Raw genomic sequence first — 17,011 nt, forward strand, 5'->3', positions numbered from 1 at the left:
AGAAAGTTTATCTCCAAAGTTTCCCTCTTCCCCTAGCATAGGAAAAGACAACATATCTGGTAAGTTAAAAATAGTTTACTTACAAATTTTCCAAAGGTCAGTTTCACATGCTCTTCAGATGAAGTGTGGTATGGAAATTTAATTAAAAATATAATATAAAATGTGCTTTTCCATATAGCAGTCAGAAGAAAAAGACTTGCAGGCAGTGAAATGTAGCTTAGTTACAAAGAGGCAAAAAAAAGTTCCTAAATTACAGGTATTGGAAAACGTTAGTTTCAGACTCCATTCTTGTCTGGAACAAAATAGGCTGGTTAAAGCCATGCAGCTGAGCTGGAGCAACTCACACCTCCTCACACACTGAAATTCACTGAAGTAGACAGATGGAACAAAGGCTTGGTTACCTATTTCCTCTAAGGTAAGGGGAAGTGACATGGGCAAAACCTAGAAGGACAGCTTACTCTATGGCATTAACCCCTTCATGCACTAATTAGACTTAAACATGCTGGTTAGATGCTACAAGAGGTTGATCTGGTTCAAGGGAATGACAGCGCTCCCCATTTGTCTTTTCAGGGGCCGTCAAGAACGAAACCTCCCTCTTCACCTACGACAGCCAGTTCCTGCTGCAGACCTTCTTCTACGGGCCAAAGCATGACCCCTCTTTCCTGCCCGTCTTCCGGGCCCCCGAAGATCCCACCGATCCCCTCACTCAGGAAGCGGCCCAACTCTGCCAGTCGGACCCTTTCTGCAGGTTTGACACTCTGACGACAAGAGACCTCACGGTGGGGAACAGCACCAGGTGGTCCCACCGGATCTACAAGCACCTAGAGGAGAGCCTGCAGCCGGGTGAGCCAAGGGCAAGCTCAGCCGGGGAAGGGGGGATCCGATGGAGGGTCACAGGGAAAGGAATTTGCCAGGTGCCTGAACGGGATGGGAGCACCACTTTCCCCCTCTTCTTCCTCTCTCTTTCTGCTACCCCTGATTCCCCAGGGGGCCTATTTCACCTCACCACCCCCTTTGGCCACCGCCCACCCCTCTTTTCATGCCCCATTCCTCAGATCTTGCAAATCCAGCTGCCTCCTTGGGGAGAGCTTGAGAAGGGGGCTTTGAATGGCTGGGAGCAAGCAAGGTCACAGGCAGAGAGGAAATTGAAATCCTACTCAATATTGATCCAGAGCAGAACTCCAGTGTATAGTTAGCAGAGCAAAAACTTAAACATGTTGCAGGATTCCCAAAAAACAGACCAGAGGCAACTGAATTTCATCCAGCAGAGCTTTCCTGCTACTGAAGGCAAATGAGCATCATGGTCACAAATCCAAAACATTCAGGATTGGCACAGTTCATAAGAAATCCAGTTGCAGCAGACTTAACTTAAACTTACAATAACTTATACTAAGACTAAAACTTAACACTAAGTACACTGTGTACAGGACACCACACAGCTGGAAAGAGAGATAGAAAAGAGTGAAACCCAGGCTCCTTCTGGCCTCTTATTATAGTCAGCATGACCTTGACTGAAAGAGATAACAGGACCAGTTTAATTCAGCTGTACTCAGCATCTCTGAAGGAATAACCCAAACATCATGAACCTTCTGCTTGTTTCTTTCACACACAGAGAGAAACTTCCCATGCTCCCTTGAACTAATTAGAATAGGAAAGATCTCTACACATAAGATCCACACCTTCTGCACTAAGAAATGCAAATGGACAGTCTCTTTGGGGAGGGGGCTAGCAGGGCTCACGCATCCCCTTCTCCCCCATTCCACTTTGGAGAAGCACAGCATGCAGGGAGCCTGGAGGGAGAGACCCCCAGGCAGGAGGATGCTCTGCCAAGCCCACCCTGGCAGGCAGCCGCTCTTCCTGGGGAGCCTGTGAAGTTGAGCAACGGCAGAGGCTGGGTCTGGCCCTTCTCCCTGCTCTTCTGCTGTGCCCCCACCCGGCCATTCTCCTCCCAGTGTGGTTTCCCATGCCATGAAGATGCACACTTGCATGGCCCCAAAGACGCCACCTTTTTCTCCCCCAGTGGTTTCTTGTGGCTGGCTGGCTCCCCCCACCAACGGCACGAAGAATGGAACCAGTTACTTAGCAGGATCCACGGTCCGCTTCGACTGCAGTCCTGGGTTCAGCCTTGAGGGATCAGCAGCCAGGACGTGCCAGGAGGACGGGCTCTGGTCAGGCGGCACCGCCAAGTGCCAGCCAAATGCAGGTAGGCGATCCCTTCAGCCCCATTCCTATGCGGTGCTTTGCATCCACACGCTGTGGCCCTGCACCAGCAGAAGTCTAAGTCTCTCCCCACCCAAACAGACACTTTTACTTTGCATTTGGGGTGTGAAGAAAGTCTGCTTGCTACAAGTGCTTTGGAAACCCATGAAAAATATACCAGGGCGGTTTTCTTCTAATGCAGGCATGTCCAAAGTCCGTTTCGGGGGCCTAATCCGGCCCTCCAGTCGGTTTAATCTGGCCCCTGTGGCAGTTTATCTCCCGGGTCAAATCCTAAAAAACCCCTCAACTTCAATTCTAAAAAAGGGCCAACAACGCCTGTTCACTTCATCAAATCTGGCCCTCTTTGAACAAAGTTTGGGCACCCTGTTCTAAAGCATCTCCCTGGCTTGGGAAGGGAGAACGGCAGGCGGCTGTGGCGCTTGCTGGGACCTGACAACCCTTCAACCAGGCCTGCAGAACTCAATTGTAGGACTTCATAGCTGGAAGGGGCCCTCCCAAAGGCCATCCAATCCAGCCCCATGCAATGCAATGCAGGAATTGCAGCTGAAGAATCCCTGGCAGAGGCCACCCAGCCTCTGCTTCAAAACCTCCAGGGAATGAGAGCCTGCCGCTTTCCGAGGGAGTCTGTCCCAAGGGTCCTTCTGGCGCAGGGCAGCGTCTTTGTTCCGCTTGCCAAGTTGCTTCCTCCTTAGCTCAAAAGTGGCTCAAAGGCTCACGCAGGGAGGTGGCGGCTGCCCTCTGGAGGCCATGGGGATGAATGGCTCCCTGCAAAAGCCTCTTTGCAGCTTTGTGGACCTCCCTGCCTCCCTCCCCAACCAGAGGAGGCTCAAGGCTTCCTCCCTGTTTCCAACACCACCCCCTGCACAATTATGCAGATGCTATAATTTCTGAAGAAAAGGAAGCCCAAGGTTGTGTCAATGGCTCTTTCCAGTTAAATGCTACCCCTGATCTGAGATGCAGCGAGACTCGACTTTGTGTGTGTGTGTGTGTGTTGTTGGCCTAGAACCCCCACCAGACCCAGCCAGCCTGCCCAATGGTCAGAGGCCAGGGCAGCTGGCCACATACACTCCCAATGTGTTTGGCCTGGGCAGAAATGTCCATGCGCCGGGCATGTCTCTCATGGGGGCAACCCCAGTGCATTTTGGGTAGTGTGGCCAAGTGCCATTTTCTAACCTAGTGCCTGAGAGAGCCCCCCATCCCCCAATGTTTGCTTGTGGCAGCCCATTAGCTTGAGCAGGGACCCTACAAACGAGGTTTACTGGGTGCAAACCTCCTTCCTGAGTATCTTCTGTTTGTAAAGAAGAGAATGGTGTTTATTTCGCACTCGGCACCCACTGGCCCCTGTGCTCTCTTCAAGGGCAGCCCCTGCCTGTCCCTTTGACCCCCTGCTCCACTAATACAAAAGGGGGAGACTGTAGTTTAAAAGGTGGCAATGGCCCAGGGAGTCTCTCCTGAAGAGCTCTTCAGGCCCCCTGCCACCCCCAGCCCCCAAATGCAATAAGCAACCACAGCAAGGTGGCCTTTTGGGCTTGGTTGCCTCACATACACCTGCAGGGAGGGCAATCTCACCTGACACTGCAACTCTGGACTGAGCCTGGCTTTGTCTCCCCCCACTTCTGCAGGGAGCAGGACACTTCCCTGGGGGTCCATGACTGGCATCCTGGGCATCCTGAGCTTGGCAGCCACCCGCTGGAACATCTAGCCTCCTTGGAGCACGGAAGACCCACAGAGCTGCGTTTCTGGCCTTTGGCTTGCAATGGAATAAACCTGCAGATTTTTGCTGTTGTTTGTCAAAAAATATCTCCATGTGTAATTGGACTCCAGGGATGGGAACATCACGGAGGGGCCGATGGGTGGCCACCTCTGTCTCCCACGACACTTCCTCTCTGACCTCATGGCCACTTCTACACCAAGGGAGCAAAATGGGTGGACAAGAGCCCAAGGGGGAGGGCGGAACTGGGGTTCCCTGGCGGACAGGGTGCCCTTCTTTCAGGCTTGAAGCATCACCCAATGGTAGTTTCGTGGAAATGGGGACCCAGCGAGGAAGGAGTGGGTGCTGGGGCCTCCGACCATCTGTGCATTTGCAGACCTCAATTTCTGGCTGGATTTTCTTCAGGCACCTGGTTCCTGGGTGATGTCCTGGTCTGCTCTGCCATTTCCCTGCCCTGCCTCTCGGGGTCTCCAGGCCCTCCACCTGGTGACCGGACTCTTGCCCAGGGATGCTCATGCCATACAATAAATGCTGTTTGCTTTTGGGGCTTTTGGTAGTTCTGTTATACCAGCAGGCTCTCTGTTGGGTTTTAAAGGTTCTGTGCTTGCAGACTAAAGAACTGCTGGAAAGGGATGCAGTTCACTCTCTGGGCAGGAACATTGCGAGAGAGAAAGCAACAGCCCAAGAAGCTTTTGCATTGACAGTCAAACCTTGGACACCTCTGTTTTGGAACGTTTCGGCTTGCAAACGCTAAAAAGCCAGAAATAAATGCTCCAGTTTTTGAACGTTTTTCGGAAGCCAAATGTCTGACATGGCTTCCACTTAATGCAGGAAGCTCCTGCAACCAATCAGAAGCCGTGATTCGGTTGTCGAATGTTTCGGAAGCCGAACGGGCTTGTGGGAACGGATTACGTTCGACGACAAAGGTTTGACTGTACTTGCTTTTGGCAGCCAAGACAGCCTCACCTGGATCTTGCCGTAGGAGTTCAGAGTGAAAAAGGAGGTACTCTTGCTCAAGGCTGAAATAATCGTCCTATAATGTAGCAACAGACTTCAGGGTTCGTAGTGGAGCCCTGGTCTGTCTTGCAAGGAAATGGGAAGCCACCAAAGTGGCCTTGGAGCAATCCTGCAAAGAGGCCCAAAAGACAAGCAGTGCCCAGGCAGAGAGGGAAGTCCAGATCCTCTTCAAAAACACAGAATTGGAGGGCTGGAAGGGATCCCCCAGGAGTCATCTAGTCCAGCCCCCTGCAATGCAGGAATCCCAGCTAAGATCCAAACAACACACTGGTTTCAGATCCATCACAACCAAAACGTCTTTTTTAAAAAGCTGTTTTGCGATGACAGCAATTCTTTAAAATGTGGCATTTAATGTTTTCTTTCTACCTTGAAGTAATTTAAAGGGAGCCACTCCTAAAACCACCTGACAGGTGAGAGAAGCCAAAGGTGATTAATGGCTAACATGGCAAGCTGGGCAGGTGAGGCCTCTGAACCCCAGGCACCCCACCCTTGAGGCCAGGGGACATTGGGGGGGGACGCTCCCTCTTTTGGACTCAGACCAGTTCTTGTGGACAGCATTGGTGCTCACAGCCTGACAGGTCTTTGCTCTGAAGAGGAGGGGGTTCTTCTTCCCCACCCTCAGTGCAAAGCCATTTGCTGTCCTAAAGGCCGGAGCACCGCTGAGCATTTGAGCAGGGTCAGGCCGCATGGCTAGAACAAAGAGTGGGGTTTTTAATATCCTCTGGCCTCAGACCCGGGAAGGTGATTCAGCCAAAAGCACTGCAGAGGACACTGGCCATGCCTCATGTGACAGAAGCATTATTGAGCCACAGGACTGAGCGCGACGCATGGCTGAGCATGGAGGGTCAGTGGATGGCCCACAATAGATCATGGCACAGAGGTGGGATGGGAGGGGGATAGGTGCCTAGCAGGCTTGGCAGAAGGGAAAGCGTCTTAAAAGATAAATAAAGCATTGGCATCACTCCATCGTATCTCACAGAATCCTAGCACCCCAAGGGACCCCAAAGGTCATCGAGTCCAACCCCCTGCAATGCAGGATACCTCTGCCCGTTTTGTTCCCTCTTGTCGCCTAAGCAGAGAATTTTGCACTTGCCTCCGTTCCATTTCCATCCGACTTGATGAACCAAAATGGTTCTTGCAAAGGCTGCAGTTCTCTCTCTGAGACGCCGGTGCTCAAACCCACAAATCATGCGCAGTGGATACAAAGAACAAAATCTTTATTATTTAAAAGCTTCTCTACGAATCACTCAGCACCGAACGACAAAGACACGGCAGCCATGGAGGAAGAGGAGGAGGAGGAGGAGGGGAGAGGAGGGAGGGGGGAGTTTGGGTCTCACTCTCCACCCCACCCCACCCCCAAAGATGGGTGACCAGGTGGACCTGGGTGCAAGGGAGGGTTTGTGGGTGCCCCAAAGGAGGACGTGTGAAAACAAGACGCTGGAAGGGGAGAACAACAGAGCTGTGGTGAAAATAGGAAAAAACACAAACCTGCACCCCAGAAACAGTATCTGCACTGTCATCTGGCCGCCCCCTCTGAAGTGGGGCTGGCACAAAAAAGCAAGGGGGGGTTGCAGCCCCCACTCCACAGGACAGCACCCCTTTTGTCTCTTCTGCAGAGAATGAGCCCCTGCTCCCCCCTCAGCCTGGGAATCACTGCATGCTCCTTGTAGGGACCCCGAAAGTCATCTAGCTCATCCCCACGCGATGCAGGCACCACAACCAAAGCATCTTCGACAGACTGCTGCCCAACGTCTGTTTAAAGACCCCCAAGGAAGGAGAGCCCATGGTGGCCAGACTGAGGGGTCGGGGGCATTTGGACACTGGGCCCAGCACATGGTGGGTGAGGGTCAGTCCCGGCAGGTTTGCTTGGAGCCAGCACATCCTGGCGAAAGGGCCGGATCAGGACCAAGCCAGGACTGGCACCAGCCATGACTCCCAGGGCCCCTCGCAAGCTACAACACACCCACCTTGGCAGACCCCCAGAGCGGCTGGGCAGGGGCTCAAGCCCAAAATAAAATGCCCCAGCCCAGACAGACTGGAAACTTGAGAAGCCCACAGGGCGATGAAATCTACAGGCTGAGTCGTTGCATTTGGGGGACGCCAATACAGAGGGGCAGCTGCTGCAGACAAGAGCCAGGCGTGGTCTCCGTCTGAAAGTGGCATTGCCACCCAGCGGTCAGACCTTACCCAGGGCAGGCAGGCAGCGTGGAAGGAGGGTGGTGAGCAGGGCTACTGCTGCTGCTGTGGTGGCAGGAGAATCTTTGCATGGTCCGGGGGTGGGGGTGTGGCGGCCCTGGCAGCCCCCTGCCAAAGTCCCCCAGAAGTTTGGCACCAGAAGTTTGCAAGTGCAGCGCAGAGGGGCAGAGCAAAGCGGAACCCGGGATTTGGCCTCTTATCACTGAATCACAGGGTTGGGAGGGACCTCAAGCGGACATCTAGACCAACCCCCGCATGGCAGGAATCGCAGCTAATGGATTCCCAACAGATGGCCGTCCAACCTCTGTTTAAAGACCTCTGAGGGAGGAGAGTCCGCCACCTTTGGCTAAGTCTCTCTCTCTCTGTGTCCCTTTTGGCTTTGCTTAAATCCGCCAGAGGCCTGGCTAGCGAGGAGCATGAGAACATAAGGAGAGCCTGCAGGATCAGGCCATTGGCCTACAGCCCAGCATCCTGTTCTCATGAGAAGGGGAGCCTTTGGCCATCTCAAGGCTCCTCCTCACACCCTCTAAGGGGTCCCACGGACAGCAGAAAGAGGCAGAGAGCAAGACCCTCTCCAGTGGCTGCCTTGGGTCTGAACCTGCCAGGGGGCAGACAGGAACGCAGACAGCCTGTGGGGCTGGCCAGGGGGCAGGTCTCCATCTCCATCTCAGCAGTGGGGGGGCTCTGTTGGGAACTGGCAGTACCCACCACACCCCACACTCCTGCAGAGATAGATAGGAAAGTCAGGGTGGTGGGACAGGGCTTCTTGACAGAGGGGGGCCTGTGGCCTCTTTGGCCTTGGCAGAGGAAGAGGGCAGGGAGGGAACACGGGCGAAACAGCTGGCAGCCTGGAGACAGGCAGATTTGCAAGGGGCTCCACTCCATAGCCCACGAGGGGAGCCCACTGCAGCCCCCAGACCCAGGTCTCTCTGCAGCCTCCATCTGTCCAGAGATCCAGTGGGGGGGGATTTGCTGCTCATGTGGCCACAAATGACCTTGCAAAGGGGCATGAAGGCAGAACGCCTGGAGGGCACCATGACAGAGAGAGAGAGGGAGAGAGAGAGAGAGAACAGAAGGAAGGAAGGAAGGAAGGAAGGAAGGAAGGAAGGAAGGAAGGAAGGAAGGAGGCAGGCAGGCATTGGAGCCGACTCCTAGGGGCCAAGGCCCCTTTGGGGCCCCAATAAAAAAGTTGAGGGGGCCAGGGCCCCCCAAGGTTCATGGGCATTGCCCTTCAAATAGTGTGCATGTGCCACGACTTGTGATCAATGATGGGAGGTGGGGCTTGGTTGGGTCCCCCAATATTTTGTTCAAGTTGGCACCCCTGGAGGGAGGGAGGGAGGGGGGAGACACACAGAGAGAGATTTAGGAGCATCTGACCAATCCACTGGGCTCCTCCTCCCCTTCCAAGTCTGTCCAGGAGGGGTCCTGTGTGCTTGGGGAGGGGGTGTCCTTCATTCTCCAGCGTCTGATGATCGGTGTGAGCGACGTGAGGGGAGACCTCACCACCTTCCGGCCTGGGAGGGTCTTAGCAGCCGCAGGAGGAGGAAGAGGAGGAGGTCGGTGGGGCAAAACACACTCGAAAGCTGGCCAGAGACTGGTGGCGCTGGTGGTGGTGCGAGTCAGACCTGCCCCCTTGGCCAGTCGTGAAGGAGGCCCACCCTCTGTGGGATGGGGGGCAACGTGGGGACACGGGTCAGTCCGTTGGCTCAGGGGCCGGCCAGCCAGGCCGGGGACCCCCGCTTAGGTGTTACGCACCCCCAGAGACTGCTCCAACTCCTGACGACGCTGCTGGATCTGAAAGGGCAAAAGGAGAGAGTTGGGGGGGCGATGGAAGGGAGCTTCACACTGCCAGCCCAACCCAGCCTGCCTCCAGCTTTGTCCTCTGTTTTTGTACTGTTTTTTGGGGACAGGAGGCGGGCAGGTGTGGAGGACTCCCTGGTCCTGCATGGGGTAACTGTGCCCCTGAAGGACCAGGTGCGCAGCCTGTGAGTCATTTTGGACTCACAGCTGTCCATGGAGGCGCAGGTCAATTCTGTGTCCTGGGCAGCTGTCTACTAGCTCCATCTGGTACGCAGGATGAGACCCTCCCTGCCCGCAGACTGTCTTGCCAGAGTGGTGCATGCTCTGGTTATCTCCCACTTGGACTACTGCAATGCGCTCTACGTGGGGCTACCTTTGAAGGTAACCCGGAAACTGCAATTAATCCAGAATGCGGCAGCTGGACTGGTGACTGGGAGTGGCTGCCGAGACCACATAACACTGGTCTTGAAAGACCTACATTGGCACCTAGTACATTTCCAAGCACAATTCAAAGTGTTGGTGCTGACCTTGAAAGCCCTAAACGGCCTTGGTCCAGTATACCTGAAGGAGCGTCTCCACCTCCATTGTTCTGCCCGGACACTGAGGTCCAGCACCAAGGGCCTTCTGGCATTTCCTCACTGCGAGATGCCAAGTTACAGGGAACCGGGCAGAGGGCCTTCTCGGTAGTGGCACCCACCCTGTGGAATGCCCTCCCACCAGATGTCAAAGAGAAGAACAACTACGAGACTTTTAGAAGACACCTGAAGGCAGCCCTCTTTCGGGAAGCTCTTAATGTTTAACAGACCACTGCATTTGAATACTCTGTTGGAAGCCGCCCAATACTCTGTTGGGGAAACCCAGCCAGATGGGCGGGGTATAAATAATAAATTCTATTCTATTTTCTTACCTTGCAGTAGAAGTACCTGCTCACGGCCTCCTGGGACCACGGCTCGTGGTAAAACTCTGCCCTCCGCTCCTCCTCGGGATTCCCCACCACGTCGGTCATCACCTGCCATGCAGAGGGGACAATGTGGCGTCAGAGTAGCCCCACCAGCTCTAGGCATTCTGCCGCGTTCTGCACCAAGGGCAGTTTGCAGACAGCATGTACTAGAAGCCCCCCACAGAGTGAGTTGGAGAAGTCCATCACGGGGCATTTGGGTTGGTCCCAACAAAGGCATTGCCATTGCCTGACTAGGACCAACGTGATAGGCGCGGATGAGATTGTGCGTGGCATGGAGAAAACAACAGGCGAGGGAGTTTTCCTCCCTCTCTCCTAACGCTGGAACTTGCGGACATCCAACGAAGCCGATTGTTGGGAGGTTCAGGGCAGGGGAAAAGAAGTCCTTCTTCATGCAGTGCAGACTGTGGAACTCCCTGCCACTGGATGCAGTGGTGTCCATGAACTTGGATGGCTTTTAAAGGGGACTGGAGGAGGAGGCAGCTATTGATGGCTCCTGGCCACCATGACTATGCTCTGCCGCCAAACCTTTTAGGCGCCACTCTATGTCGCCATTTTGCTGGCTAGTGAACCACAGGCTCCAATCCATCCTTCGGAACAGCCACTGGGAGCAAGGACCCCGTGGGATCCTTTTGCAGTGTAAAAACAGCCACAGGCACTGTCTTCTCACCCTCCCAATAAGACCCCATTTCAGGAGCCCCATCTGCCCCTTTGTGCACTTAGGATCCCCCCCCAAAGACCCACCTTGAGATCCCTGCTCTGGGATCGGAGGAGATCTTGGATGTACCCTTTGGGGTCTTTGGAGAAGCTGAGCATAAAATCCCTCTGTATCTTCAGCTGGTTGATGGACTCGATTGTCTCGTGAATCTGAGAAGGGAAGGAAAACAAGAGGCTCGTTTCTCCTCGTGGGAGCAAGGATTTACACCCAGTCCCTAAAGGGAGCCCTTCAGTCTTCACACCAGACTGCAGACGCACGGCTGTAAAGCCATGCTGTGATTTATCTGTGGGGTCAGGGGGTCAGACTAGATGACCCTTGGGTCCCTTCCACACCTACCATTCTACAATGCCCCCAGTGGTACTGATCCCCTCAGCCGTAGCTGGCCATAGTTCCTCCAAACGGAAAGCCCCTGAGCCTCCTAACTGAGTTCTCCCCACCACTTGCCACAGCACCCCAGGCCCCCAGTCCAGGTGCCTCTTCTCCCCACACCCCCACCCCGCCCCCTAAGCACCTTGTTGTCCAGGGCTGTGATCTCCTGCTGGTTTGCTGTCGAGAGGAGGAAGCTGCTCATCTGCCCCTTCAAGGGGTCCTCCACTTCCACGTCGATGTCGTAGCAGGCGGTCTTCTTCTGGTCATTGGGGTCCACACTAGGGGGGGAGCCAGGGGGGGGTCAGGCCTCTGGCCAAGGTGAGGCGATGCTCCCAGAAGGAGGCACCTTGTAGCCTGGTACACAGGATGAGACCCTCCCTGCCCGCGGACTGTCTCGCCAGAGTGGTGCATGCTCTGGTTATCTCCCGCTTGGACTACTGCAATGCGCTCTACGTGGGGCTACCTTTGAAGGTGACCCGGAAACTGCAACTAATCCAGAATACGAGAGCTAGACTGGTGGCTGGGAGCGGCCGCCGAGACCACATAACACTCGTCCTGAAAGACTTACATTGGCTCCCAGGACGTTTCCAAGCACAATTCAAAGTGTTGGTGTTGACCTTGAAAGCCCTAAACGGCCTCAAAGGCCCAGTATACCTGAAGGAGCATCTCTCCCCCCCCCATCGTTCTGCCTGGACACTGAGGTCCAGCTCCAAGGGCCTCCTGGTGGTTCCCTCACTGCGAGAAGTGAGGTTGCAGGGAACCAGGCAGAGGGTCTTCTTGGTGGTGGCACACGCCATGTGGAACGCCCTCCCATCAGATGTCAAGGAAATAAACAACTACCTGACTTTTAGAAGACGTCTGAAGGCAGCCCTGTTTAGGGAGGTTTTTAATGTTTGGTGCTTTATTGTGTTTTTAATACTCTGTTGGGAGCTGCCCAGAGTGACTGGGGAGGCCTGTCCAGATAGGCGGGGTATAAGTGAATAACAACCACCACCACCACCACCACCACCTACTTTTCTGACTGGTGCAGAATGGTCTACCCTCACTGGCAGAGGTTTGGGGCTCTGCCAGCCCCAGAGGCCTTCTGCATGCAGCTCCTTGTGGCTTTGGGGTCACAACACTGCCGCTACTTCTCAGTGAGCACAAAAGGAGACTCCGGCCAGGATGGTCACAGGGAGATGGCCTTCATCTGGCCCTCAGCGCCCTCTCCCTGGACCCCACATGCTTATCCCCCTGCCTGCTGAACTGATATAGACCTCTTGGGGGGCAGGCACTCCATGAGCCTCACATCTCCTCCTTGCAGAGTTGGGACCCTTCCTCCACATTGTGCTCACTGAGAAGGCCCACAAGGGGGCACAAGGGAATCTCAGTCCTGCCCACGGCCCTGAAGGAGTTAATGCACCCCAGGAGGAGGGGAGGCAGGGCTTCCCCTCCACCCCACCCCAGCAGCCCAGAAGGGCAGGGGACCACAGGATTGCAGGGGTTGGACTAGAGGACCCTTGGGACCCCTTCCAAGTTTACGCTTCTCCCCGCTGGAGGACAAGGTGGGGCCGCCTGACCTGATGATGTGGTTGATGACAATAGGATCCGGCGGCAGCAGCAAGTTCGTCAGCCTCTGTGGGATTTCGGAAAACTTTAGCCGCGGGCAGTCAAAGATCTGAAACCATAAAGAGGGGGAGCAGCTGGGTGTCAGGAGTTGGGTGGCCCACAAAGCAAACCTCAGTTGTCCCCCCCCCCAGATGCTGCAGTGCCCCCCCACCCCCGATCCAAGAAGCTTCTCCTGCAAGGGAGCCCTTCATTGGCTCCCAGTACGTTTCTGAGCACAATTCAAAGTGTTGGTGCTGACCTTGAAAGCCCTAAACAGCCTCGGCCCAGGATACCTGAAGGAGCGTCTCCACCCCCATCGTTTGGCCCAGACACTGAGGTCCAGCTCCAAGGGCCTTCTGGCGGTTCCCTCACTGTGAGAAGCCAAGTTACAGGGAACCAGGCAGAGGGCCTTCTTGGTGGTGGCGCACGCCCTGTGGAACGCCCTCCCACCAGATGTCAAGGAAATAAACAACTACCAGACTTTTAGAAGACATCTGAAGGCAGCCCTGTTTAGGGAAGCTTTTAATGCTTGATGTATTACAGTATTTTAATATTTTGTTGGAAGCCACTCAGAATGGCTGGGGAAGCCCAGACAGATGGGCAGGGTATAAATAATAAATTATTATTATTATTATTATTATTATTATTATTATTATTATTATTATTCAGGGCTCAGAAGAGAAAAGAGCAGAGAACAGAACAGGGGGCACCCTAGTCGGAAGACCTGCTTCCAGCAATGGGAGATGGTGGCCCCATGGAGCCCAGCCAAGGTTGGAGGCCCGGGAAGGGGCTCCAATTCATGTCCAACGCCCCCCTCTCACTCCCCACAAGAGCTGTTTGACCACAGGGCGGACTCCCTTGGAAGGAGGTGGGCTCTCCTTCCTTGGAGGCTTTTAAGCAGAGGTTGGCTGGCCATCTGTCATGGGTGCTGCAGCTGACATTCCTGCATTGCAGGGGGTGGACTAGAGGACCCTTGGGGTCCCTGCCAAATCTACCATTCTACAATTCATGTGCTCCAAGGAAGGGCCTGGCACTCCCTGGCTGGGGCCGGGTGAGATAGCGTCCCAAACCGGCTTGAAGTCCATATTGTGACATCGGTTGCACAGTTTTCAACCTGGCTTTATATTGCAAATCATGATGCGTTATGCAAAAAGCACAATTTGGGGAAAACCGTGAAGCCATAGCTCCATTCTTATTTCAGACACTGTGATATATCAGTACAGTGGCACCTTGGTTCTCGAACTCAATCCGTTCTGGAAGTCCGTTTGGCTTCTGATCAGCTGATTGGCCTCGGAAACAATATCGGCAGCCGAAACAGACATTCGGCTTCCAAAAAACCTTTGCGAACCGGAACACACACTTCTGGGTTTGCAGCATTCAGGAGCTGATTTGTTCATCTGCTAAGCTGTTGGGGAACCAAGGTACCGCTGTATCCTGCAGTGTTGTCGTTTTTTTAATCATTTTTATTGATTTTCCAATAAAGACAGCCAATCAACATGTCCACATCATAATCTAATTAAAAACAAAAAAATAAAAATAAAAAATAAAGAGCAAATTGTAATCCAAATTTTAATTATTAATTTTTCTGGGATCCCCATAGTCTGGACCTCTGAAGCATATCTCCAAATCTTCAGTTCCGCCTCCGCTCATGGTTTTCATATTTTCCACATCCCAATCTTAATGCTTTAAAGTTCTCCATCCCTGGCTCTACGATTCTCAGTCATGTCAAAAATCATATATCCTTTCGTCCGTCGAATACAGCTTTATTTGTGTATGGCAAATAGACAGTTGAAAAAATGTATACTGCAGTGTTTAGGTAAAGGTAAAGGGACCCCTGACCATTAGGTCCAGTCGTGACCGACTCTGGGGTTGCTGCACTCATCTTGCTTTATTGGCCAAGGGAGCCGGCGTACAGCTTCCGGGTCATGTGGCCAGCATGACGAAGCCACTTCTAGCGAACCAGAGCAGCACACGGAAACGCCGTTTACCTTCCCGCCGGAGCGGTACCTATTTATCAACTTGCACTTTGACGTGCTTTCAGACTGCTAGGTTGGCAGGAGCTGGGACCGAGCAACGGGAGCTCACTCCATCGTGGGGATTCGAACCACCAACCTTCTGATCGGCAAGCCCTAGGCTCAGTGGTTTAGACCACAGCGCCACCCGCGTCCCACATACTGCAGTGTTTAGCTGGTGATATATCATGAAGTTGAAAACCAGACATTGCCCAGCCCCATTCGTGGCCCCTGGGGATAACCCAAGATGCTCTAGAAGGGCCTCCCCACTCTCCCTTGAACTCCAGAAGGACAGGAGATGCAGGAACGTTGGCAGACACCTCTTTTCCCGCCCAGTCCCCCATTCATTCCTTCTCAGTCTAGGTCCCTCCTTCCAGCACCCAGAGCCCCCCAGGCCCTCTAGGGCAGCTGCTGGGCGGCTCACAGCTTCCGCCCTGCCAGCCCCTCCTGGAGGGGGCGAGGTGAGGAGAACGGACTCACCTGCTGGAAGTACTTGTCACAGTTGATGTACTCCTTGTCGTGAGAGTCCTGCAGCTTGTTGGTCTTGATGTACTGCCAGAGGGCTTGGATGATGGCCGAGCGCGTCTGCGTGTGGATCCCCAAGAGGCGGGCGAGGCGGGGGTCCAGCTTGAACTGGGGGGGCTGCAGGAGAAAGAGGGGCCAGGAAGCACCGGCGGATGAGAGGCTAGCTTGGGCTTTGCATTGAAGCCGGCCGGGTCCGCTCCCTCAAGCCCACCGCCGACCCTGGGGTGCTGGTCTCTGGTCCCATGTGCCCAGAAATGCCCCCCTCCATTGCCACTGACCTGGTAGTCCAGCATGAGCAGGAGGGTGCAGCGCACGCTGACGTCCCCCGGCCTCTTCACCTGGAAGCCATCCGTCTCCTGGGTGGTGGGAGTCCTGTGCCACTGAGAAGGAGAAGCAAAGGGCAGGTCAGGGCCAAGGTCAGGGCCAAGGATGGTGCTCTCAGCAAGGCTCACCCATGCAAAAAGACATTGTGGACACCTCCAGATGGATTCAACATGGTAGAAGTTTAGAAAAGTGTGCGTGGCACGAAGAAAAGTGAACAGAGAGAGAAGTTCTCCTCCCTCCCTCGTAACTGGAACTCGTGGTCGTCCAGTGAAGGTGAAGGTTGGACCATTCAGGACAGATCAAAGGAAGGACGTATTCACGAGGCACAGAGTTAAACTGTGGAACTCCCTGCCACAAGAATCCCAGCTGCTGGGAATCCCTGGAGGGGGGAGAGGGCTGCTCTTGTGCTCGGGTTTCCCATAATGGGTGTCTGGTTGGCTACTATGAGGACAGGATGTGAGGCTGGATGGGTCCCCATTGGCCTGATCCTGCAAGCTCTTTTTAGGGCACGGTGTTCTTACGATGTATCTAAACTGGGCGAATGGGCAGTAAAGGGGCAAATGCAATTCAGTGCCAACAAGGGTGAAGTGATCTGTGTCTGGGCAAAAAACAAAAATCTCAATTTCCCGCATTTACGGTCCTGGGGTCTGAACTGGCAGGGACTGACCAGGAAACAGACCTTGGTTCTGAGTGGATAGCTTGACGGAGATTTCGACCCAGTGTGCAGCAGCTGTGGAAAAAGGTGAATCCCATGCTGGGCGTCATTAGGAAAGGGATGGAAATAAACCGCCAATATCATAACGCCATTATGCAAATCTCTGGTGGGGCCACATGCAGTGCTGGTCCCCTGGCCTCAAAAAGGGTGTCCTACAGCCGGAAAAGATTTGGAAAAGGGCGACCGAGATGCACGAGGGGATGGGGGCAACTCTCCCTAGGGGGAAGAGTTGCAACATTTGGGGCTTCCTAGCTTAGAGGAGATGGAAGGAAGCCGTGGCGTGGAAGAGATGTCTGGAATTATGCACAGCCTGGAGAAGCGGAGAAGAGAGGAAAGGGTTTCTCCCTCTGCCATGAGACTGGAACTTGCGGGTGTTGGGCGATGAAGACGGATGTTGGGAGGTTCAGGACAAGCAAAGGAAAGGGCTTCTTCAAGCAGCAAAGAGTTAAACTGTGGAACTCACTCCCACAAGAGGTGGCGACAATGGCAGCCACCAACTTGGAGGGCATTAAGGGGGCAAACTCATGGAGGAGGAGGAGGAGGAGGCGGCTGCCAAGGGCTCCTAGTTATGAGAGATGCCTCCAGGGTCAGAGGCAAACATGACTCTGAACGGCAGTGGCTGGGAATCCTGAGCTTCCCCTTGGGGCATCTGGTCAGCCACTGGGAGGCCAGGACCCTGGACTGGGTGGCATCCTTTGGCCTGGTCCAGCTGGCTCTTCTGGGCACACGAAGAGGGCTTGAGAAGGTGCCATCCCTGTCTGAATGGCCACAGGCAGCATCACTGGTGGGACTGGAGGGACCACCTGGGAGATGGGATGCAGCAATGGGATGCAGGGATGGGGAGGAGCTCCCTCTGCCT

The 17,011-nt window shown here is 54.3% G+C and overlaps 3 protein-coding genes and 1 long non-coding RNA gene across 11 annotated transcripts in view; 2 read left to right on the plus strand and 2 right to left on the minus strand.

Moving 5' to 3' along the window:
- SUSD2 (sushi domain containing 2) overlaps window positions 1-4,473 on the plus strand; it is a 31,212-nt gene extending 26,739 nt beyond the window's left edge. For both annotated transcript variants that reach the window (XM_083579503.1, XM_083579504.1), the window contains exons 12-14: window positions 571-843; window positions 2,021-2,203; window positions 3,843-4,473. In XM_083579503.1, coding sequence (XP_083435629.1) covers window positions 571-843; window positions 2,021-2,203; window positions 3,843-3,922 — 536 coding nt within the window. In that variant the 3' untranslated portion in view covers window positions 3,923-4,473. The remainder of the gene's footprint in view (window positions 1-570; window positions 844-2,020; window positions 2,204-3,842) is intronic.
- LOC310745974 (uncharacterized protein) overlaps window positions 1-17,011 on the minus strand; it is a 618,230-nt gene that overhangs the window by 185,504 nt on the left and 415,715 nt on the right. The gene's annotated exons all lie outside the window — the stretch shown is intronic.
- The window catches only part of LOC310746292, a 284,046-nt gene that overhangs the window by 42,766 nt on the left and 224,269 nt on the right, over window positions 1-17,011 (plus strand). The window lies entirely within an intron of this gene.
- Window positions 6,151-17,011, minus strand: part of SMARCD3 (SWI/SNF related BAF chromatin remodeling complex subunit D3) — a 41,725-nt gene continuing 30,864 nt past the window's right edge. For 4 of the 7 annotated variants that reach the window (XM_083579727.1, XM_083579722.1, XM_083579725.1 and 1 more), the window contains exons 7-14: window positions 16,117-16,167; window positions 15,392-15,493; window positions 15,069-15,230; window positions 12,549-12,646; window positions 11,132-11,267; window positions 10,647-10,769; window positions 9,852-9,953; window positions 6,151-8,938 (exon numbers count right to left, since the gene is read on the minus strand). In XM_083579727.1, coding sequence (XP_083435853.1) covers window positions 8,885-8,938; window positions 9,852-9,953; window positions 10,647-10,769; window positions 11,132-11,267; window positions 12,549-12,646; window positions 15,069-15,230; window positions 15,392-15,493; window positions 16,117-16,167 — 828 coding nt within the window. In that variant the 3' untranslated portion in view covers window positions 6,151-8,884. The remainder of the gene's footprint in view (window positions 8,939-9,851; window positions 9,954-10,646; window positions 10,770-11,131; window positions 11,268-12,548; window positions 12,647-15,068; window positions 15,231-15,391; window positions 15,494-16,116; window positions 16,168-17,011) is intronic. The other 3 variants (XM_083579723.1, XM_083579728.1, XM_083579726.1) reach the window with 1 other exon arrangement.

Source organism: Podarcis filfolensis, assembly GCF_964270895.1.
Source record: "Podarcis filfolensis genome assembly, chromosome: 12".
Classification (NCBI taxonomy): domain Eukaryota; kingdom Metazoa; phylum Chordata; class Lepidosauria; order Squamata; family Lacertidae; genus Podarcis; species Podarcis filfolensis.